General features: G+C 37.0%; 2 protein-coding genes across 3 annotated transcripts; one reads left to right on the forward strand and one right to left on the reverse strand.

Annotated features, from left to right (window-relative positions):
• Positions 1–663: 663 nt before the first annotated feature.
• On the reverse strand, positions 664–5,477 carry LOC104219233 (uncharacterized). 2 transcript variants are annotated; one of them, XM_009769871.2, is made up of 5 exons: positions 4,830–5,477; positions 3,816–3,984; positions 1,822–1,854; positions 1,599–1,693; positions 664–1,311 (listed from the first exon to the last, which is right to left on the reverse strand). In XM_009769871.2, exons 1-5 carry the CDS (start codon positions 5,181–5,183, stop codon positions 1,081–1,083), a joined length of 882 nt encoding a protein of 293 aa, XP_009768173.1. In that variant the 5' UTR covers positions 5,184–5,477; the 3' UTR covers positions 664–1,080. The 2 variants fall into 2 exon arrangements, with proteins under 2 accessions (XP_009768173.1, XP_009768175.1); XM_009769873.2 differs by lacking the exon at positions 1,822–1,854 and having other exon boundaries at positions 4,830–5,473.
• Positions 5,478–7,469: 1,992 nt separating this feature from the next.
• On the forward strand, positions 7,470–20,157 carry LOC104219232 (uncharacterized). Its single transcript, XM_070174253.1, has 7 exons — positions 7,470–7,706; positions 8,695–8,908; positions 10,065–10,231; positions 11,359–11,483; positions 18,119–18,179; positions 18,592–18,640; positions 19,597–20,157. Exons 1-7 carry the CDS (start codon positions 7,542–7,544, stop codon positions 19,671–19,673), a joined length of 858 nt encoding a protein of 285 aa, XP_070030354.1. The 5' UTR covers positions 7,470–7,541; the 3' UTR covers positions 19,674–20,157.
• The last annotated feature ends 2,008 nt before the right edge of the window (positions 20,158–22,165 follow it).

Below are 22,165 nucleotides of genomic sequence, written 5' to 3' on the forward strand. Positions count from 1 at the left end.
AGAAGGGAATAAGAGAGTGGGAGTTAAGAAGAAGTAATTACTCTGCTAATGAGCTTTCACCTTATCATCTCCTGGAGTAGAACCATGACTTTTATTTGAAAGCTCTCACTTCACATTTCAACATAACATGTATTTATCTTAACAAACACCTATGGCACATAAAGTTTTACCTAATGACACAAAAATACCCAAAAAGAATGCAGTGGTCATCATACCTTTAGATTTGTAAGCCAGCCGAAATTAATCCAATCAACTCTTTAACAGGAGGCGCCAGTAGATGTTTTCCCAAATGCTAGACAAAGTTCCTAAAGATCAGTTTCTCTCAAGTATACATCTCTGTATTGCCCAAAAGATAACAAAGTAAGAAAAGCCACGTGCGTGAGCAGATGAGACAGATATTATCGCATGCATGTACAGCTTCTAGCAAATTCTTCCAAGTAAAGGCAAAAAACAGAAGAGAAAGCAAATTGAAGATAACAGAAGGAAACAGAGGCAAGAAAGAAACAACACCAACAGCAGAAAAATCAGTTAATAAAGAAGAAACAGAAGAGAAAAAGAAACAAATGAAAGAAACATGGCAGAAAGAAGGTGGTACTCCATACCCAGTAACACCGATGGAGAATGCAAATGAACAAAGAAGGTAGAAGCAGAAGTGGAACCCGGTTGGCTTAACACGTTTCACCATTAAAAGAGGAACATGAATTCATGAAATGACTGAAATTGAAGAGCAAAATACCAAATACACATGACAAACAACAGTAATTCCTATAATACCCCTACCCATACAACCCAACTCCCATTTCTACATAATAGTAATACACATGAAACCTTTTGATACAAGCTATATCTAAAACATCAGAAGATGTAGCAGCCAGTTCTCCATGACTACAGCAAAAACTTTGTGAATCATAGCAGCTGTACAAGGAAATGAATAAAGGACACCATTTGTGATTTTCAGTTGGTACATGTTCAAAGGGGGTGAACCATTTGAGTTTGCCGGCAGACACAACCAAAAACATCAAGAAGATGTGCTTCAATACATTGTTGCTCTTCTTTTTAGGGAGTATCAATTCAATCCCATCAGAGACCTAATTCCTTTTTCAATTGGGCAAGGGTTGCTTCAATCTCATCGATATTTTCTTCAATACTGCTATCTTTCTCTGTCCTGTTTTGTTTTGCATTACCAGTTCTATTTGTTTCAGATTGTGTATTGCCCTTCTGGGGCCTTTCCTTGTCGCTTTCTTCTTCTACCTCTGCATCAGTTATATTAAGCTCCTTCTCTAAGAACTCAACAAATTCTTCCCCGATTTCCTGTCAACAATCAAATTGTATAGTGAGAGAAACTCTAATTCTTTCTTGTCGCATGCAAATAAAAGTACTGCACTCTCTTCCAACTCTAACAGTTAAATGATTTTCACATCCAAGGAAACCTTCTCAACCCCCTGGACCAAGGGGTATCTAAGCCAGAGGCACCTCACAGGGAAAATAGGTGGTAAGAGGCAAATGATTAAAATGATAAAAAAAAATAGCAATTTACTGTTTATACATTTCTTAATTGTGCTTTTATTTCTCACAAATTGAATTTATCAACTTCTTACCGCCAATTCTTCCCACAAACTCTTTGGTTTTCCCTCCGAAGCGACACTTGACTCCCAATTCCGAAATTCTTCTTGGAGATCCTTAAAGAAGTCCTCTGCAGAAAGAAATTAGACTTGAAATCCAGATGACTCTTTAACCGCAAGACACGCAATATATGAAAAAGGTCCTAGCACAGTCGAAGATAATGGATAGTATTTCTTTAACTGCCATGTGCAAATCTACCTATTGTTATTTGAACATCCTTGAAAAAGCTACCTGCAGCATGAAGGGGTTAAACATAAGAATGTAAAGCCAAAAAGAGATAAGAACTGCCTCACTGACAGATTAACGCATATTTTTTTTTTTTGGATTGTTGAACTAACGTAGAGTTCTGTTTTGTTTTTCTTGTGTTTTCGTTTCTGTTTTTTAGCTTTCATTTTGTTTAATAAAAGCATACAGTTTGTTACCTATGGATATCATATGTGAAACATCTGGAACACTGAAATTAAAGACCTCATGATTGGATGCTGGATGGTGGAAGCTAAGTTACTCGGATACGGGCGTGGGTGTCCGACACGGGTGCGGATCTAGAGGTCGGATCCTTCGAGATGTAAGTTCTAAGATTCGGGGATACGGATCCTAGTACGGATACGGGTGCGAAGATCCGACTAAAAATAATTCAAAAAAATAAAAAATTAAAATTATCTCTAAATTATAGTAAGAAATTTTGAGGAATACTTACGTATAACTTGTAAAGTGTGAATTTCTTTTTTATTCTCAAGTTGTAGATATGTAAATGATTGATTTCCTAGATTAGCTATGCTATTTTCTTCAAATTTACCTTAGTTTTGGTTCTGATTTTGGGAATCAAATTGTATCTCGTCTCGAATTTTTCCGTCTGTCGTGGTCAAAGTACACAAAATTATTTGACCAGATCCGGTGCGGATCCTATACCTACACCCGTATTAGTGTCGTGTCGACACAGGTGCAACACCCTAATTGCCGTGTCAGAGCAACTTAGGGTGGAAGTATTGCTTTATTCAGAATGTTGGTGTAGTGTCTATTTTGAGGTATCACAAACAATTTTCAGTGTCACTATGAGGTTCAAACATCTAACTCTATTGAGCAACCAAGTAATCAGGTTTTGTGGTGAGATTTGCCATCCACGATCGAACCAGTTCAATGGAGCTCCCCTTTGCTCTATGTCAACCTAAGTTGTGCGGACTCTTCGATTTTGGTGTCGTCCCCATCCCGATACGAGACGGGGATGGGATACGTCCTGAATTCGGTCAACTGACTTCGGACACTTTGACCGGAGTCCATCTAATTAGGAGAAAAATTGAGATTTTGATTTCTCAAAATCAAAAATAAAATAGATTTAGGACAATGAAAGAATAATGTCCATCTTGGAGAATGAAAGATTGAATTCTACAATATTCATGTAAGTTTTTCACAGAATATCTCTCAAAATTTACAATATTTGTATAACTCTATTTTTTAATAGCCGAATCCCCGCACCCATATCCATATCCGGATCCGCATCCCCGAATCTTAAAATTTAAATTTTGCCGAATCCGATACTCGAATCCGTCCCCGTATCGCATACCCGCACCCGAGTCCGAGTAACTTGGAGAATGAAAGATTGAATTCTACAATATTCATGTAAGTTTTTCACAGAATATCTCTCAAAATTTACAATATTTGTATAACTCTATTTTTTAATAGCCGAATCCCCGCACCCATATCCATATCCGGATCCGCACCCCCGAATCTTAAAATTTAAATTTTGCCGAATCCGATACTCGAATCCGTCCCCGTATCGCATACCCGCACCCGAGTCCGAATAACTTAGATGTCAACAGAACCCCCCCCCCCCCCCCCCCCGCGTCTATCTATAAAAGCCGGGAGAAAGTGCAAGGAGCTAAGCGGTATCAAAACACTAGAGGCATTTCAGACTACACACTCAAGTTGATTAATTAATGGAACACGGATGCTTTTACCATTTTCATGTTTAAATTCTTATTTCAATTTTCTAGTTCTCATTGAAGACAAAAATGATAGAGGTTTTGAACCCAGCTCCTGACCACGAGATGCAAGGTAAAAGAGCTGTTGCTTTATTACTACGAGGCTTTGCCGAGGGCAATTAGTAGAGAATTAAGATTATAAACAAACATGCATACTAACAGAACTTCAGTACAAGTGAGCAGCAAATATCACAATTAGCAAAGGTGTTTTACCAAAGCTATAGAAGTCTTCTTCATCTGCAGTACTTTTATTTTTTCCTGCTCCACTATAATATGAATAACTTGATGTGTCACTTCCCGAATCATATCTCTTCCTTGTTTTGGAGTTCAATAGTGTGTTGTAAGCATGCTTAATCCTCATAAACTTTTCTTGAGCATCGGGCTGTACAGGAAGGCATTAACAAAAAGGGAGATGTCCTTCAATAAAACCATATTTAATCACCGGGAAGGAAGAGAAAGTTTTAGTTCCTATTTCCCGTTTTAACTTCAGGCAATCTGTTTTTCTTCTTTTCCTGCCGTCGACAAGGACCATGCAAAAAGTTAAAAAGGAAAAGGTAATTTGACAAATAATGCCTTGATTCCCTAAAGTAAAATAAATAGTGTTGTACCATATTTGGAATTTCTCTTGCTAGATTTATGTGCGCGGGGATGGATCTAGTGTGTTGGTATGGGATCATGTGAACCCATTAGCTTTAGCCCGGATGATGTATATATACTAAGAAATCCACTAAATATCTATAAATATTTGATTGTTGTGACAACCCATGTGAATCTCACATCGACAAAACACAGGAAAATTGCTGGGTATATAGTAAAAAAGCCTTAGACCCTGGTGACGCGTTTTAATGCCGTGTGGGCCAGGCTCAAAGCAGACATTATTACTAGTGGACTAGGTTGTTACAATTGTGAACCTAGTTATTATTGTAGTATTAACTCGAGACCATGGCAGAAATCCATAAACTTCAGATCATGGATCCTCTGCTTGTGTGCACATTTTGCTATTTCTAGTGCTAATCCTAGGTGAACAAGTAAAATGGAAAGCAAGTACGGGATTACCTGAACCCAATAGCTTTTGCCCATACCACTACAGCTATAAGCAACAATGCCAACTGTGTTATTAAGTTAACTAAAATCATTTTATAAACTTTAGCACTTAACGCATAAGCATATTTATTAGATAATCCAAATTATCAAGTTAAAACTAATAAATTCAAAAGGCTACACTACCTCTTTGTTAACATCAGGATGATACTTAAGAGCAAGTTTGCGATATGCCCGTTTGATTTGGTCTGCCGTCGCCGATGAAGACACCCCTAAAACTTCATATGGAGACTCTTTTCGACTTGCCTTAACCAATGCAATAGCTTTGTATTTTCTCCTCTTCTGCTTATTATAGTAACCGCCATAGTAGCCGCCGCCACCTGGACTAGGTGAGAAGCCCAATCCCGACCCATACCCGATTCTACAAACGGGTAACTTCTGCAGAGGAAAATGGAAGAAGTTGTAGTTTGCTGCTGGATTTTGAGACAGAACAGATTTTGCAAATATATAAATGGACGGCTGAAAATTCACACCTATCATTGCTAAATTGTCACAAGACCCATTTCTATAGCATCGCAATCACAAATTAAGTGAAAAACAATAATGGACCCTTTGCTTTTTCGGTGATCGGCAACTTATTTATGGGTTGCTGATATAGAACTCGAGTCAAGAGTAATGCATGCTCCTCTGTTCAACCTCAGAATTGGAACTGGATTTGGAATTGGAATTGGAATTGGAATTGGAATTGGAATTGGATTTCGTTGTTTGTAGCCACTCATTAGCCTACCAAGATTTTGGAGATGCAGACATTGGCTACCATTTCTGTTTCACGTGAAGGGCACATGACGTTTTGTCTCCGTTAGTGATTTTTTTTAAGCTTTTAAGTATTTAGGTATTTGGATAAATATGTTGAAACTGATAATAACAGTTTATATATTTGGTAGAAAAGTGTTTATAAAATGTTCTTTTATCCTAAATAATATTTTTTTAATTCACAGACTATTCTGAAGTGATTGAAAAGTATTTTTAAGGGTTGAAATTGATTTATATATATTTACGTATTTGGATAAATACGCTGAAACTCATAATAAGCAATTGATATATTTGATAGAAAAGTGCTAATAATAAGCTGTTTTTTATTAAGATAACTAAAATATCCTTAAAACTTTATAAGTTAAAATTATTTTTATAAAGAAAAGGATGTATAACCGATACGGAACGAAGAGAAGGTTAGAAAATTTATTTTGGAAAACATATGTGAAATAAAAATATTATTAAGGATAAACTAGTAAAAATCTTAGTCAAAATTAAAAGTACTTATAAACTGAAAAGCCATAACTAACTTATGATTTATGGATAATTTTAACTTATAAATACTTGACTTGGTTTATAAGTATTTTTGGGTTTTTACCAAATACGTAAATAAGTCTTATCGCCTTACATGGTCTTGAAAGTGCAGTAGTTTGTTAAAAGAACTAAAAAATAGGATCATTTTGAACCAAAATATAAAGAGAGAGGACTATTTTGGCTTTTTCTCCATTTTCTTAAGCTAAAACTCTGATCATCGAAAAATTGCAACAACTCAAAACTCACCCAATTCTTGGTAGGGCAAAATACCTTACTGCCCCTTAAACTTGTCACCAATTATTAGTTACAACCTTAAATTATTCGTGGTCTTAATTACCCCTTTCAAATAGGTCTTTTGAGAGCTATTACCCCCCGAATGTTGATGTGGCAAATTCTGTGGGTGCACTCGCCTGCCATGTAAATTTTTCTGTATATGTGGCATTTTTTTGAAAAATAAAATATAGTTTTTACCTTTTTAAGTATGTTACTTTTTTATATAATTTTTTTCGAATAAAATTTATAATAAAACTTGGATAGAACTACATTATTTAGGCTAATTATTTTATATGACTAAAATTAATAAGGTTTTAGTTAATCTTTTTTTGAATTTGACCTGAAAATAAAGATTTATACAATTGAAATAAATAGTCAATGATCTAAAAAGTTATAAAAATACATAGTTTGAAATTAATTATTTTGGTTATAATTTTTTATATAGCTCTAAATTATGGTGCTCAATATATATACACACAAATTTTACCTGAAAAAAATAAAAATACATAGTTGAAATAAATAGTCATTGTATCAAAGGAAGAAATAAAAAGAGTGTACAATTACAAAAAATAACTTACTCTATGGATACATTTTTAGAGCAATAAAAAAAAAGGGCAGCCCGGTACACTAAGCTCCCGCTATGCGCGGGGTCTGGGGAAGGGCCGGACCACAAAAGTCTATCGTACGTAGCCTTACCCTACATTTATGCAATAAGTATTTTTAAGAGCAATAAGTATGTTAGAAATAATAAGTTATTTCTTGAAATTGTTCACTCTTTTTATTTCTTCTTTTGATGTAATGACTATTTATTTCAACTGTGTATTTTTACCCTTTCAAGTAAAATATGTAAAAAGTATATTTTTAGAGCACCATAATTTAGAGCTATATAAAAAATTATAGCCAAAATAATTAATTTCAAATTATGTATTTTTATAACTTTTTAGATATCTTGACTATTTATTTCAATTGTATAAATCTTTATTTTCAGGTCAAATTCAAAAAAAGATTAACTAAAACTTTATTATTTTTAGCCTAAATAATATAATTCTATTCAAGTTTTATTATAAATTGTATTCGAAAAAGATTATCTAAAAAAGTAACATACTTAAAAAGGTAAAAATATATTTTATTTTGCAAAAAAATGTCACCTGTACACAAAAATCTACGTAGCAAGGCTTTAATAAGGTATTTTGCCTTCTTGGTGGTGTCCATTTTAAGGCCGTTCTTCAGTAGTTTTCTCCTTTCATTGTTCACTCGCTTTCGCCATACAGAGGGAGAATGTTGCCGAGATGGAGCAGGGCCATTTCACAGTTTTCTAGGGCTTATACAAAAAGGAACGCAGAAATTGGAAGACGCTTGTGTTCTTTTTCATGTCGAGATTATTCCGCGGTTGCGCCGTCTGTAGACCATTCCACTGAGAAAGACTATAATAGCAAACTCCAGGTTTGAAAATTTCAGATTTTTTCTTTTGTGGTAATCAGGGGTGGAGCTATCATTTTGTGCCAAAGCCAGTAACTTTGGTCCAAACCATGTATTTGTCTATTGAATATGTGCAGATTATTAATTTAGAACTCAGTTACTTAAAGGCCCGAACCCTTAATGTCAAATCGTGGCTCCGCCTCTGGTGGTAATTAGATGTTAGTAAGGTGATGCCCTAGGACTTTGTTCTGGTTCATTTATTGCATTATATCTGCTGATCAATTTGCTTATTTATCCTAGTTTAAGATGCTATTTTGAGTACTTGATGTCCATTCAAAGGTAAACATAAAATTTCAAATAAGTGGGTGTGTAATACGACTGCACCGACTACTTCATTGTGACAATGTGTGTGGACTTTCTTTTTCTTCTTGAAGGTGGCGTTCGAATGAGTTTACACACCTCTACTATTCAATTGTGTAGCGGCTTTCTCTACTAGTATAGGTGTTGGGTAACTCTGTGCAACTCAATTTAGGTTGGTGAGAAAGAAGTCACTTAGCTTTTTAGTCTCTGCTGCAATTTAGAGCTTTGGTCTGCCATGGTCTTCGTTCCAACTTCATTGACCTCTAGGATGCACCCTTGGTGTCGAGTGCATACCTATAAATATATACTCATTATATAGAGTCTTTCAACTATGCAAAAGACTTAATGATTTCTCAACTGTGCAACTTTAGTTTGAGCTGAAGGGATGCTAGCACACAAGCAGCTGACATTGTAAATCCACTACAGTGTCCACCCTACTGTGCATTTTTATCTTTCGGTGATTATCAAGGTTTTGAAATCGCATGTTTATTTCTCTATACTTTTTTCTGTAATGAAATTGTGCCAAATGAAAGAAGATACCTTTCTCTTAATTAAGTTGCTGGTGTCTATGCTTAGTGGAACATAGATTTGTTGCATGCAATGGTGTCCGATTTGCAAAGGACTAATAATTGAACTCCTGTTATTTGAGCAGGTAAATTTGAATAAGATGTTCTGGTCTAAGCCTCAATCATTGGCATTGGCCCCTGATTCACCGTTACGAATTGAAGAGCCACAATATGAGGGCATCCAGCGTTTGTTCCTCAAATTGATGTTGTTCTATAGTAAGCAAAGCACGTCCATTCGAGGAGCTAATGTTATCTATCTCCGTGTTATTCACCAAATTGATAGACCTGCTATCTATGATGGTGAGTCTCTTTGCTCTTCAGCTCATTGACCACACTCTCTTCAGCCATTTTCCTATGTGCTTATGGATTGTTATGTGAAACCTCTCTTTTATTTGTTTGTTTAAAAAAGAGAAAAAGAATGTTGTTCTTCTTGAGTCTGTTCATTTGGATTGCGTATGATTCTGATTGGGCATTCAAGCAGCTGATATGTGTAACAAAAGATGCATTTTACAAAGTTGTATTTAAGAACTATCTGTAGATGTTTCTTGACTAAAGTCTATGGCTCTTATTCCCCTGCAAATTCTTTAGTCATTTTCTTCCGTACTCTGGTGTTGTGAATTTGTAGACCGACTAAAACCTCTTTATATGCGTTCAACAACAACAACAACAATAACAACTCAATGTAATTCCACAAGTGGGGTCTGAGGAGGGTAGTGTGTACGCAGACATTACCCCTACTTTCAAGAAGACAGAGAGGTTGTTTCCGGTAGACCCTCGGCTTAGGACAGGTAAAAGGAAGGGCAACAACAAGCACACCAATTAGAAAACGGAAACAAAAATACAAAACTAATACTAGGTACTGCAATCAGAAAGTAGAAATGAAAGCAACAACAAGTAATTACAGTCAAGGAATACGAAAATACACAAATAACACTAAATCATGTACTAAAGCTACTGTTATAGACAAGGACAACGCTCGGCTACCTATCCTAACCCTTTACCTTTATTCTCAACCTCCACACGTTCCTATCCATGGTCATGTCCTCGGTAAGCTGGAGCAACGCCATATCTTGCTTAAAAACCTCTCCCCAATACTTCTTCGGCCTGCCTCTACCTCTCCTTAGACCCTCCAGGGCCAATCTCTCACACCTCCTTCACCGGTGTTCTTGATCTGCAATCTTTATACACGTTCCTGATCTGCATTCTTTTCACATTATCTACCTCATCTTTTAATTATTTAGGCACTGGCAGCTATATCTCTAACCCAATTGTTGCAAATCTTTGACAAGCATTATTGCTCATGTTAATTCAAGAGCCCAAGTGAGTTGAATGTTCATTCAATCTTTAAGCATAATTGCCTTTTTCGTTTAATTAAGTGATCTGTTTCTTCACAAAGTAGCTATGCTAATCTGTGTTTGCCTTAGTTATTTGATCTGCTTGTATGTGTTGCATGCAGTATTTAGCTTGGAGAAAACATTTAAGACCACATTTGCTTTACTTGTTATCCATATGTGGCTATGCTTGCGACGCTTGAAGCAGGAGGGAAAGGAAGGTGTCGAGTTGGGGCAATATCTATATGAGATATATAATCATGACCTGGAGTTGAGAGTTTCTAAAGCTGGGGTAAGTTATTAAACTCTTGTATTGAAAACTCAATTCAATATCGCAAATAATTCTTCTCCTTGGCGTTCATTTTGGAAAGTAAATTCAAGTGGCAGTGCTATTTGTAGTGGAACGGCCATCTTGTTGAATATCTTTTGATCTTTTCTATGTTGTTAAATTGACAACCAAGCTAGAATGGCTGTAAAGTTTCAACTACTCTTATGTTTGGTTTTAAGAGAAATTTTTGGTGCAACCGTTGGTAAAGTATATAAAAGCATGACTAATGGTAAGAAGGACATGGCCACACTTTTGCTTTTGCAATCTGTTAATATGGCTCTAGCACAGCCTTCGTGCTGATGATTAATATACTGTTACCTGTCTAAAAAAAGAGCCTGATTAATGATGTCGGGCCCTCCAAAAAAAAAAAAAAGAAATCTTTAGAAGAAATGGAAGGAAATGGAAAAAATCGGAAGGAAAACTTGGAGCTGTAGAGCAAAACGAAATAGCGTGGTTACAGGCAGGTATATAGTAAGTCTAAGCTAGTGATATCTAAAATCTTTCAATACAAAAGTTTATGTTATTATATTTCTTACATCAACAATTATGGTCATCCTAAACTTCCCTCTTTTAATGTTTACCTTATAAAATAAATAAAATTTGGGATGGTTATCAGACTTGTCACTTACCTTGGTGGAAGAGCATCAATCAGCTCGAATAGGTTCTTTTGCATCATTACTATTTTCATTTTTCGTTTTCATATGTTGCTACAGAAGATCTCTTTTTCCAGAGGTTTTATGGGGTTTGACTTTCAGGCTCATCCCCATCCTTGTTTTAATATTGACTATCAACAAGTGATTTGTTTAAGTTATTGTACGTTTTTGCATTGGTTTACAACTTATTTTGGGAAATTTGGTGTAATGCTACCCCTTTTCTGCTTCATTCATTTCTTTTTTGGACAATTTATTCTCACCTCCAAAGCACGATGGAGGAAAAAATTACACAATTTAGTTTGCAGCTCCATAATGGTGACTCGGTTTATTTGTCTTCTCTGTGGAATGATACTGGCATCTCAGATTCTATTGTTCATGACAAGAAATAGAAAATTTAAACTTATCTATTCATATAAAATGTCAATTTTTAAATCGCAGGTTAATTTATTGTTGACTAAATGGATGAAGGATTTGGAGAAGATATTTTACGGTAACATTGTTGCTTATGATGCTGCTATGCTTCCTGAAGCTGAGCAGGATGAGCTGCAAAATGTAATTTGGAGGTAAATACATTGGTTCAGGATCCATAATATTGTTTTAGTTTTGTATGTTTCCTTTTGCTTTGTTTTGATGAATAATGATCATTATGTTCAAACATGCTTCCATGGTCATTATAGGGAACTAATGTGCTATTTCATGAACATCCACTCAGCTTAATTTTTTGTCACTATTCTACTTATGTAAAGCTCCGCGTATTTGTCAGAATTTCCACTTAGCAGATTATTACTATTACGAGCAGCGCACAGTTGCATGAATTAAAATGAATAATTATCAGAAAATAAGCACAAGAAGTTTATAGACCTTAGCTAAGAAAAGCTTCAAGACCTTATTTTGAATGCACTGTTCAGTCCTCATATGCTTGCAGTTGTCAAAAAATTAGCTCTAAGCTCTCGGTGGATGAAGGTTGTAAAAATTTGAGCTGGATATTTATCAGATTGAGAATGAGCATTTGGTTGGCTGATCCATTACCCACACTGGAAAGCAGTTCTCAGACTCATTTTCTAACATTTGGCTTAAAGCAGCAGAACTGGGGAAAAGCCAAGGCATGAGAAATCTTTATATATATATATATATAAAGATATATGTGTGTATATATATATATAAAGATATATGTGTGTGTGCGTGTGTGTATATATATATATATAAAGAGGCATGAGGGAATCTCTTGATGCCCTTCTTCGAAAAGCTTTTATATTCCTAATTTTGAGGGTTTTGGTTGATGGGAAATGTGGAGAAGTGTCTTGTGTGTGTGTGTACCTGCTGATCGTGCAATTCTGGAAGAAGCCTTTGCTGCAGTTCCTGGTTTTGAGAAGCTTTAGCTTTTTGCTAAATTGCTATCAGTGGGTTGAAATGTCTTCAAAAGATTAGAAGTGTGGGTTCTAAAGTATGACATTGCTTTGAGATGAGATCTGAGAAGAGTTTACAAGGCAATTAGTTCTTGAATAAATTGTTTTGGTTGCCTTATGACTCTTTTTTTTTATGGGTAAATAATATATTATATAAATATTTGCACTAAGCCAGTGCACCAGGCGTAATTGCAGATTGTGTAAATCAGCAATTGCGTCTAAAATATCATCTATATCTGTAACAAAAACTAGTTTGCACTAAGCCAGTGCCGGGGCATTCTTCTAATGTGGGATGATAGAAGCTTGGAGGTAAAGGAGAAGAAGAGAGTTTTTTCTTTAGCAGCTCTTGTCAAAGATAGAGTGAGTGAGGTAGAGTGGGGATTTGGGGAGTGTACAGACCGGTAGGAGAAGGGTCCAAGGTGTTTTTCTAGGAGGAACTGGCCAATATGATGGGGAATGCGACATTCCATGGGTTCTGGGGTTATAACATTTGGCTTAAAGCAGCAGAACTGGGGAAAAGCCAAGGCATGAGAAATCTTTATATATATATATATATAAAGATATATGTGTGTGTGTGCATGTGTGTGTATATATATATGTGTGTGCGTGTGTGTATATATATATATATAAAGAGGCATGAGGGAATCTCTTGATGCCCTTCTTCGAAAAGCTTTTATATTCCTAATTTTGAGGGTTTTGGTTGATGGGAAATGTGGAGAAATGTCTTGTGTGTGTGTACCTGCTGATCGTGCAATTCTGGAAGAAGCCTTTGTTGCAGTTCCTTGTTTTGAGAAGCTTTAGCTTTTTGCTAAATTGCTATCAGTGGGTTGAAATGTCTTCAAACGATAAGAAGTGTGGGTTCTAAAGTGTAACATTGCTTTGAGATGAGATCTGAGAAGAGTTTACAAGGCAATTAGTTCTTGAATAAATTGTTTTGGTTGCCTTATGACTCTTTTTTTTTATGGGTAAATAATATATTATATAAATATTTGCACTAAGCCAGTGCAACAGGCGTAATTGCAGGCTGTGTAAATCAGCAATTGCGTCTAAAATATCATCTATATCTGTAACAAAAACTAGTTTGCACTAAGCCAGTGACGGGGGCATTCTTCTAATGTGGGATGATAGAAGCTTGGAGGTAAAGGAGATTAAGAAGGGAGTTTTTTCTTTAGCAGCTCTTGTCAAAGATAGAGTGAGTGAGGTGGAGTAGGGATTTGGGGGAGTGTACGGACCGGTAGGAGAAGGGTCCTAGGTGTTTTTCTGGGAGGAACTGGCCAATATGATAGGAAATGAGGCATTCCATGGGTTCTGGGAGGAGAGGTTAGGGTGTAGTATGTTTTCGAGGGCCATGGAGGAGTTTTCTGACTTCATCAATGATCACTTTCTCATTGATCTTCCTCTGTCAGGGGAAAGGTTTACTTGGGCCAGGGCGGAGGATTCCAACTCAAGGTCTAGACTTGATAAATTTCTAATATCGTCCTCCTGGGATGAGTTGGTGCCGAATGTGCTGCAGATTCCTTTACCTATGTTGACTTCGGATCATTTTCCTATCTTGCTAGATGGATGCAGAGGGAGGGGGGTGCGTGCTCCCTTCCGATTCGAGAACATGTGGTTGAAGGTGTCAGAATTTGGTGACAAGGTGAAAGAATGGTGGACAAGCTACGAGGTATCAGGGACACCTTCATTCCGTCTTTCGAAGAAACTTAAATTGCTCAAGGGAGATATTATTTGGTGGAATAAGGAGGTTTTTGGGAGGGTAGAGGTTAAAATGAGGGAGCTTATGCATAAATTGGGGGATCTAGAGAGAGGGTAAGGGGCGAGGGAGTTAGATGAATCTGAGAAAGAGAGATCGAGGGAGGTTAAGAGGGAAATAGTCGAGTTAGCAATAGCTCAGGAGACTAGTTGGCGGCAAAAATCGAGGGCGTTATGGTTAAAGGAAGGGGATTCGAATACCAAATTTTTCCACATGGTGGCGGTTGCAAATCGAAGGAGAAACTTCATAGAGTCCGTAGTTGTGGATGGGGTGAGGATTGAGGGAGAGGAGGAGGTAAAAGGGGCGATAGTGGAGTTTTATGAGAATTTATACAAAGAAGAAGTTAGTTGGAGGCCGACTTTGGGGGGAATATAGTTCAACCACATAGGGGAGGGAGACAGTGAGTGGCTAGAAAGGGCTTTCGAGGAGGAGGAGGTGCACGAGGCTGTGTCGAGTTGTGCTGGTGATAAGGCCCCCGGCCCTGATGGTTTCTCCTCGGCCTTCTTCCAGCTCTGTTGGGACACCATCAAGGAGGAGTTGATGGAAGCCATTGAATACTTCCATGTGAATGGTGTTTTTGAGAGAAGTATCAATGCTTCTTTTATTACTATTGTGCCTAAGAAAGAAGGTGCATCTTCTATCAGTGACTACATGCCTATTAGTCTCGTGGAGAGCATTTACAAGATTATTTCTAAAGTGCTTTCCAATAGACTCAAGAAGGTTCTTGACGTGTCTGTTTCGTACTCCCAGAATGCGTTTGTGGAAGGTAGGCAGATCCTGGATGCCGCTTTGGTGGCAAATGAACTTGTAGACTCCAAAAGGAAAAATAGAGATCTCGGCTTACTATGCAAGTTGGACCTTGAGAAGGCTTTCGACCATGTCAATTGGGAGTTCCTGGATTTCATTATGATGCGGATGGGGTTTGGGGCAAGATGGAGGGGATGGATCAAGTTCTGCATTTCCTCAGTCAGATTCTCTATCCTGGTTAATGGTAGCCCGTGTGGTTTCTTTAGCAGCTCCAGGGGTCTCAGGCAAGGAGACCCTCTATCCCCCATGCTATTCATTCTAGTGATGGATCGAGAGGCGGGCGGAGGTTTCTTGCGAGGATTCTCAGCTCCGATCGGGGTGCCTAGTGCCCGAAGAGTCTCTCATTTGCTTTTGGCGGATGACATCCTGGTTTTTTGTGATGCCGATATGGATCAATTGACCTACATGAAGCAGGTCCTGCAGTGGTTTTAGATAGTATCAGGTCTCAAAATCAACCTCGGCAAGTGTGAGATTTTCCCGGTGGGTGAGGTTGCTAACATTGATGCTTTGTCTTATGTTCTCAGATGTAAGGTGGGCTCCTTTCCCACTACTTACTTGGGTCTCCCATTGGGCGCTTCGCATAAGGATACTACGGTTTGGAATCCAGTGATCGAAAGGGTTGAAAAAAGATTAGCAGGCTGGCAGAAACGGTACTTGTCAAAAGGCGGAAATGAAGTGCTCATTAAAAACACTTTATCGAGTATGCCCACCTATTACTTGTCCCTGTTGCAAGCTCCTGTGAGCATCACAGAAAAACTGGAGCGACTTCAAAGGAATTTTCTTTGGGATGCAGCGGATGGAACTAGAAAGTATCATCTTGTGAATTGGCAGACGGTCACTTTCCCAAAGAAGTGGGGTGGACTTGGAGTAAAAGATCTTAGGGTATTCAACAGAGCTTTGTTGGGGAAATGACTGTGGAGATTCGGGGTAAAAGAGCATGCTCTATGGAGGGAGGTCATAGTAGAAAAGTATGATTCCATGAGAGGGGGTTGGAGGACCAAGGCAATCACAACACCTTTCGGGTGTGGCATGTGGAGGAGCATCATGAAGAATTGAGAATCCTTCAGTGGCAACATCTCTTACAGGGTGGGAGATGGAAGGAGAATCAGCTTTTGGAATCATAGGTGGTGTGGAGAGGATACTCTGAGAGTCTCCTTCCCCACGTTTTCAGAGTTTCAAACCAGAAGGAATTGATGATCCAACAAATTCGTAAGGAGCATGTAGCGGGGGTAGTATGGGACTTGTTAGCGGAAACGTAAAAAAAAGAACACAAGATTTAACGTGGTTCGGATCAAAATAATCCTACGTCCACCAGAGAACAGTTGCCTTTTTAATATTTACAAAGGAAAGGGAGAGTTCCCAATTACACTTAAGAGAATTTCTCTCTAACTCTCTACTCACTACAATGTGTTGTATTATTTTTGGGATGGTTTCTACAAATGAAGGAGTGCATCTATTTATAGAGGTAAAGACCTCCTCTTGATGTCATTGGTGACATCAAACTACCTCCTCTTGATGTCATGGGTGACATCAAAGGAGGAAGCTTCCTCCTAGCATCCACACCAACTCTTTCCACCAACTCTTCCAATTGGCATGCCATTGTTGACTAAACATAAACCAACATTTTCAGCATGCCATTGTTAACTAAACATAAACCAACATTTTCAATCTCCACCTTGGTTTGCGTTTCGAGCGTGTGAACAACTCTGGCCAAAACTTCTAAGCTTACTGGGCAACCCCGTTGTAAGAAACAAGAAGAATCAAACCATTGTTGAACATGCCACCTCCACCTAGCAACTGTTCTCTTCGGAGTCCACGAAGGTGTGCTTTTTTCCATGGTTAGCGGCGAGGGGAGTGATTTTGACTGCTGAGAATCTGCGAAAGAGGGGAATTACACTTGTTAGTTGGTGCTATATGTATAAAAGCTCAGAGGAAGAAGTTGATCATCTTTTGTTGCATTGTCCTGTGTCCTCGGCTTTGTGGAGGGCGATCCTGAACCTTTTTGGTGTTCAATGGGTGATGCCAAGCACGCTAAAGGAAATGCTATATAGCCGGGCCGGTTTCCGTAGAAGAAGAAAGCAAAAGGCGTGGAAGTTCGCCCCGTTAGCTCTCATGTGGATAGTTTGGGGGGAGAGAAATAGGAGAGCTTTTGAGGGGATTGAGTCTCCTTTTTCACATCTTAAGAATAGTCTTTTATCTTTGATCGCTTTTTGGTGCACTCATATAGCCCCTATTTGTATAGAAGATTGGGCTTTTTTTTGTAGAGAATCATGTTCTGATGTAAATTCTCTACTTTTTGATATACTTCTTGTATACGGGAGTTCTCTCCCTTTTGATTAATACAATTTACCTTATAAAAAAAAAATGCAGATAAGTTTAAGGCACTGTATATTTCTTCTTTTGCTTCAAAAATTTCTGCTGTTTCTTTCAAGCCAGACACTTTACTTTTATATAAATTAAAATCACTTGGACCTTGAATTCACTTCAATCTAGATGAAGTACCATTGTCCTTATTGTCTGATTTTTCCTTAACGGAATGATAGTACATCTTCAAATGCATCACTATTAATGTAGCTTTACTGAATTGCTTTTATGTTCTTACTGAATTGCTTCTCCCTCATTTTGAATGAGTGCTGCATCAAAGTTTGAGAAGAAAATAAATAAGAGGAAAAGAGAAGTTCTTTGCTGAAGTAACAGGAAAAAATAAAAAAACTGTCACAAAAGCATATGCCTTACTGTCGTTAATTTTAGAATCTGTTTTTATGATTTTATCCGTAGAAGAGGATTAGAGAATTTGAAGGCAACTATATTGCAGTCGCCCATCAGAGTCTGCTTTGCCTCATTTACTCTATTTATTTTTCTATATCTGGTTTTTTGGCATGCCATGATTGCCCTTCGTTCATTGAGCATACCTATTTTTTTTTTTTTTTTTTTGGAGTTCACCAAAAATGAAAGTTTTCTTGTTCTTGAGCTGAGAACAAGATGATGGTAGTAATCAAAGGTGAATGCTTTTTAGTTGATATTACTGTGGTATTATCACGAACTAGGATTTTGACTTGGGGAGAGGACTATAAGGGAAGATCTGATTTCTAGTTTTGGTAATTTGAAAAAGATGGAGTTTCTTATTAATGGCAAATGACAATTAAAATTTAAACTGGTGATTTCCTTTTAGTTTACTGAAGAGACTCTATATGCCTTTGTTTGATTAACCTTCTGATATTCTATGTTGTAGGAATGTCTTCTCTGATGATGGTACATCTTTACCAAATGATGCAGCCCTACTTCCAGTCCAGGCAAGTATACATACATATACTTAGGGTGCTTTTTCTTCTTTTTTTTTCAGATACTTCGGGTGCTTTTATTAGTGAAAAAATGTCCAATATTTGCACAAAAGAGAATTATAACACTTCCACAAGTTATAGTTCTTTGAAAAATCCGGCCTTATAAAGCAAATTTTTAGTTCTTTTAACTCTTGTGTGGTACATAGAATTTGGTATTATTTCTCCTGAAGTTCTTCATATATGTTCTTGCAGCTTTGACTTGGTATTGACTATGTTACAATTTTGGTGCATATCGTCTAGTATTGTTCCTTGTATTTTTGTTGCTTTTTGTGTTTCTGTATTAGGATGTTGGACATTTGTACCAGATTGTGTCAAAGGCAATGGTCTGCACACCATGCTTATTTGTTTGATTTTGTCATTGCAGGCTATGTGTAGGTATGTTCGCAGGGAATCCAACTGTCTGTCATTGACAGGTACGAATTGTGTCCCAACTAATTTGTATTAAATCAGTTCATGTGAAAAGCATGTATGCACCTATAACTCCTAAGGGTTTCTGTACTCTTGCTCTCTCTCCATAGAAAAGGAGAAAAACCTTAAAGTTGAACTAGGCGCCTTTTTCTCTTTTCTGTTATTGTGATCTACTTGTTGCGTATCTTCAAGCCAGTCCTCAAGAAGTAGATGAAGAAAAATTATTTACAGGATCACTTGCTGGCTTCGAATTCCCTCTTTAGGCTAAGAATCGTCATCCTGTTGTTGGTATTGACTCAGTATTAGATACTTACTTTTGAGGGTAACAAAATACGTTTTAGCTTAAATACCTTATCATACTCCCCATGAGGTATTTATTGTGAATTCTAGATGTTCCCAAGTATTCATCTGGAGCTAAATAGTGGCGGAGTTATTAGAAAGCTTGATTTGACTGTTGCTTTGTCTTTTATGCATTGAACTTAATTTAACTGAAGTTACTTCGTCTTAAAAATAATAATAAGAAATAAATCTAATGGCCAATGTTCAATAAGTATGAAAGAAGTCTTTGATTTAAGGTTCCATTAGAGCAAACATTATCCATGAGGCTTTTGCTACTTGAGGAAACTTTGTATTGTATTTCAACCATTCCTGTTGAAAGCTTCACTTAACTAAAACTGGGAAAGGAGATGAAGGTATTCAACAATTCATGCTTATATTTCGGGCTCTTACGATGCTGTTATTATTTTCTGCTTTCTGTTGCTGCTACTTATCTATTGTCTCTTTTCGTATTCTTGAACCGAGGATCTATCAAAAACAAAGGTCTGCGTACACGCTATTCTCCCTAGATCCCACTTGTGGGATTTCATTGGGTTGTTGTTGTTTGTTGTATTTCTGTGTTAAGACTGAATAAGATATAATCTCCAGAGCTATCGTTCTGATGATGTTGCTTTTGTTTGCGTAGATAAAGATGCTGTCTTTTCGGGCAACTTCATGTTCACCTTATTGGAAAACACAAAAGCTGATAAAGAGGGAAGTTAGACGCAAAGAAAACAATATCAAAACCAACCATGCTCATGCAACTGTGCCGCAATTCATTGTAGAGATTCAGGCTTACCCTCACTGAAATTATAAGAAATTGCTGAATGCGCAGGCGTGAAACATGAAATCCACTGTTCTTTGAGTTTCAGTAATCTAGGTGCAAATCTAAGGTTGCTTTGCTTTTTTGTGCCACAACATAAATCCTAGAAATGACTGTCAAACTGTTGATGGCTAATGTTTCTAATGGAAGTTATACGAGCTCATTCGTTACATTATGAAGGAATAAATCAAGTAGTTGAAGGAGTCATGGGCGTGTGACCATTGTATTTCATTATCAGTTCTGAAAAAAGTGAGAGTATAAGTTGTATATGGTAATTGCTTCTTAATTTGGATTTTAATCTGGATAAGTCCCTCAATTGCTGATAATGGTAGAACATAGAGATTCTTGCACAGTAATAAAAGCATTTACAATGATTATACGGTCTCTGGTGATATTTGTTTATCCTCTGCTTGTTAATGATAAAATCAAAGAGGATAATGATATTTAACTGTCTAGGAAAGGAGTTGTTAAATGACATTCTTCACCAACCTCCAACAAATATAAATTTTGTAACTTAAATAGAACACGATTGTTAATCAAATTGTTCAACAAATTCAATATTCAAAGATGATATAACTAATTAAATCACCAAATAAATATTTCTCAAGAATATTAGTGAAAATACGAAATTTGTTATAAAATAAAGACTATAAAGTAAAGACAAGTATAGAGAGAAACTGATATATTACTCGAATTCAAACTGATGTACATAATGAACTGAAATCTCTTCTATTTATAGAAGAAAGGAAGTTGTTGTGTAAGCTGCTACTATACCAGATATGGATAATCTTCTACTGAGAGCAATGTTTATCCATAACGGAGTACTGAAAGGATAAGCTTATTATACCCGATATGGATAATCTTCTACCGGGGGTAATATTTATCCATAACTGGGTACTGAAAGGATAAGCTTATTATACCCGGTATGGATAATCTTCTACCGTGGATATTCTACCGGGGATAATATTTATCCATAACTGGGTACTGAAGGGATAAGCTTATTATACCCGGTATGGATAATCTTCTACCGTGGGTAATGTTTATCCATAATCGGGTATCGAAGTGATAAGCTTCTTCAGGAAGCTTATTTCCAATAGAGTACTTAAATAGATAAACATATTTACGGTGGAGTCCCATATGGATAAGCTTCTTCAGGAAGCTTATTACAATGGAGTACTAAATGAACATCCATAATATAATATAATTATAACACTCCCCCTTGGATGTTCATCAAAAGATAAGGTGTCTCATTAAAACCTTACTAGGAAAAACCACGTGGGCAAATCCTAGTGAAGGAAAAAAAGTACACATATTTAGTAATACGCATTGCTGGCTGCCTCATTAAAAACCTTATAAGGAAAACCCTGTAGGAAAAACCTTAGTAAGGGAAAAAGAGTACATCGCGCATTTTATTCCCCCTGAAGAAAACCTTATTTCAAATATTTGAGTCTCCGCATTCCAATCTTGTATACCATATTCTCAAAAATTGATGTTGGTAAAGACAATCTGTTGAATTGTCACTTGAACTAATTTGATGCACATCAATGTCACAATTTTCCTGACGATCATGTATGTAGAATAATTCTGGTGAAATGTTCTTCGTTCTATCTCCTTTTATAAATCCTCCCTTTAATAGTGCTATGCATGAAACATTGTCTCCGTATAATATTGTGGGTCTTTTATCACATTCCAACCCACATGTTTCTCGAATGAATCACTGATCTCAATCATATGCACTCTCTGCTTGCCGGTTTGAAATCGAGCTTTATGAGTATCGGATAAATAACCTGCATCTGCATTACCAATACGATCTGCACCACTTTTGTTAGCATTAGCAAGATAAATAAGTGCACCATCTACACCGAGATAGAGTATTTCAGGACCAAGGAGCTCCTCATCCTCTTCTAGAGGTTGGAACGGATCCTTATTCACTTCAAGTGATTGAATATTCATTGGTGTACTTAATGGGTACACTTTGTCCATGTAAAAGTATTTTTAAGACCCTCTTGGAGCTCTTCCGGAGTTCCAATAAGATTTATGTCACCAACATAAACAGCAAGTGTAACAAATTTTGATGACATTTTCTTTATAAAAATACATGGACAAATAACATAATTTATGTAACTTTCTTTCAGCAAATATTTACTGAGGCGATTATACCACACGCGCACAGATTGCTTTAAACCGTACAAAGATCTTTATAATTTGATCGAGTACATTTCTCAAGACTTTGAATTATATGCTTCGGGCATTTTCAATCCTTCAAGGATCTTCATATAGATTTAGCCAAATAAGTCATATAGGTTAAGACTTGTATCTAAATGGTATGACATCTTCAAGTGTCTGGACTGCTAGTCCGATCCTCACAATCTTTTACAATATTGTGCACTAT

This window comes from Nicotiana sylvestris, chromosome 5, assembly GCF_000393655.2.
Source record: "Nicotiana sylvestris chromosome 5, ASM39365v2, whole genome shotgun sequence".
Taxonomy (NCBI): domain Eukaryota; kingdom Viridiplantae; phylum Streptophyta; class Magnoliopsida; order Solanales; family Solanaceae; genus Nicotiana; species Nicotiana sylvestris.

Coding starts and splice junctions, on each gene's coding strand:
- LOC104219233 (XM_009769871.2), bottom strand. CDS start 5,183: ATGATAGGTGTGAATTTTCAGCCGTCCATTTATATATTTGCAAAATCT. Junction 3,985..4,829: donor ATCCTGATGTTAACAAAGAG/GTAGTGTAGCCT, acceptor CTTCCTGTACAG/CCCGATGCTCAAGAAAAGTT. Junction 1,312..1,598: donor GTTTGTGGGAAGAATTGGCG/GTAAGAAGTTGA, acceptor GATTGTTGACAG/GAAATCGGGGAAGAATTTGT.
- LOC104219232 (XM_070174253.1), top strand. CDS start 7,542: ATGTTGCCGAGATGGAGCAGGGCCATTTCACAGTTTTCTAGGGCTTAT. Junction 10,232..11,358: donor TGAGAGTTTCTAAAGCTGGG/GTAAGTTATTAA, acceptor TTTAAATCGCAG/GTTAATTTATTGTTGACTAA. Junction 18,641..19,596: donor CAACTGTCTGTCATTGACAG/GTACGAATTGTG, acceptor TTGTTTGCGTAG/ATAAAGATGCTGTCTTTTCG.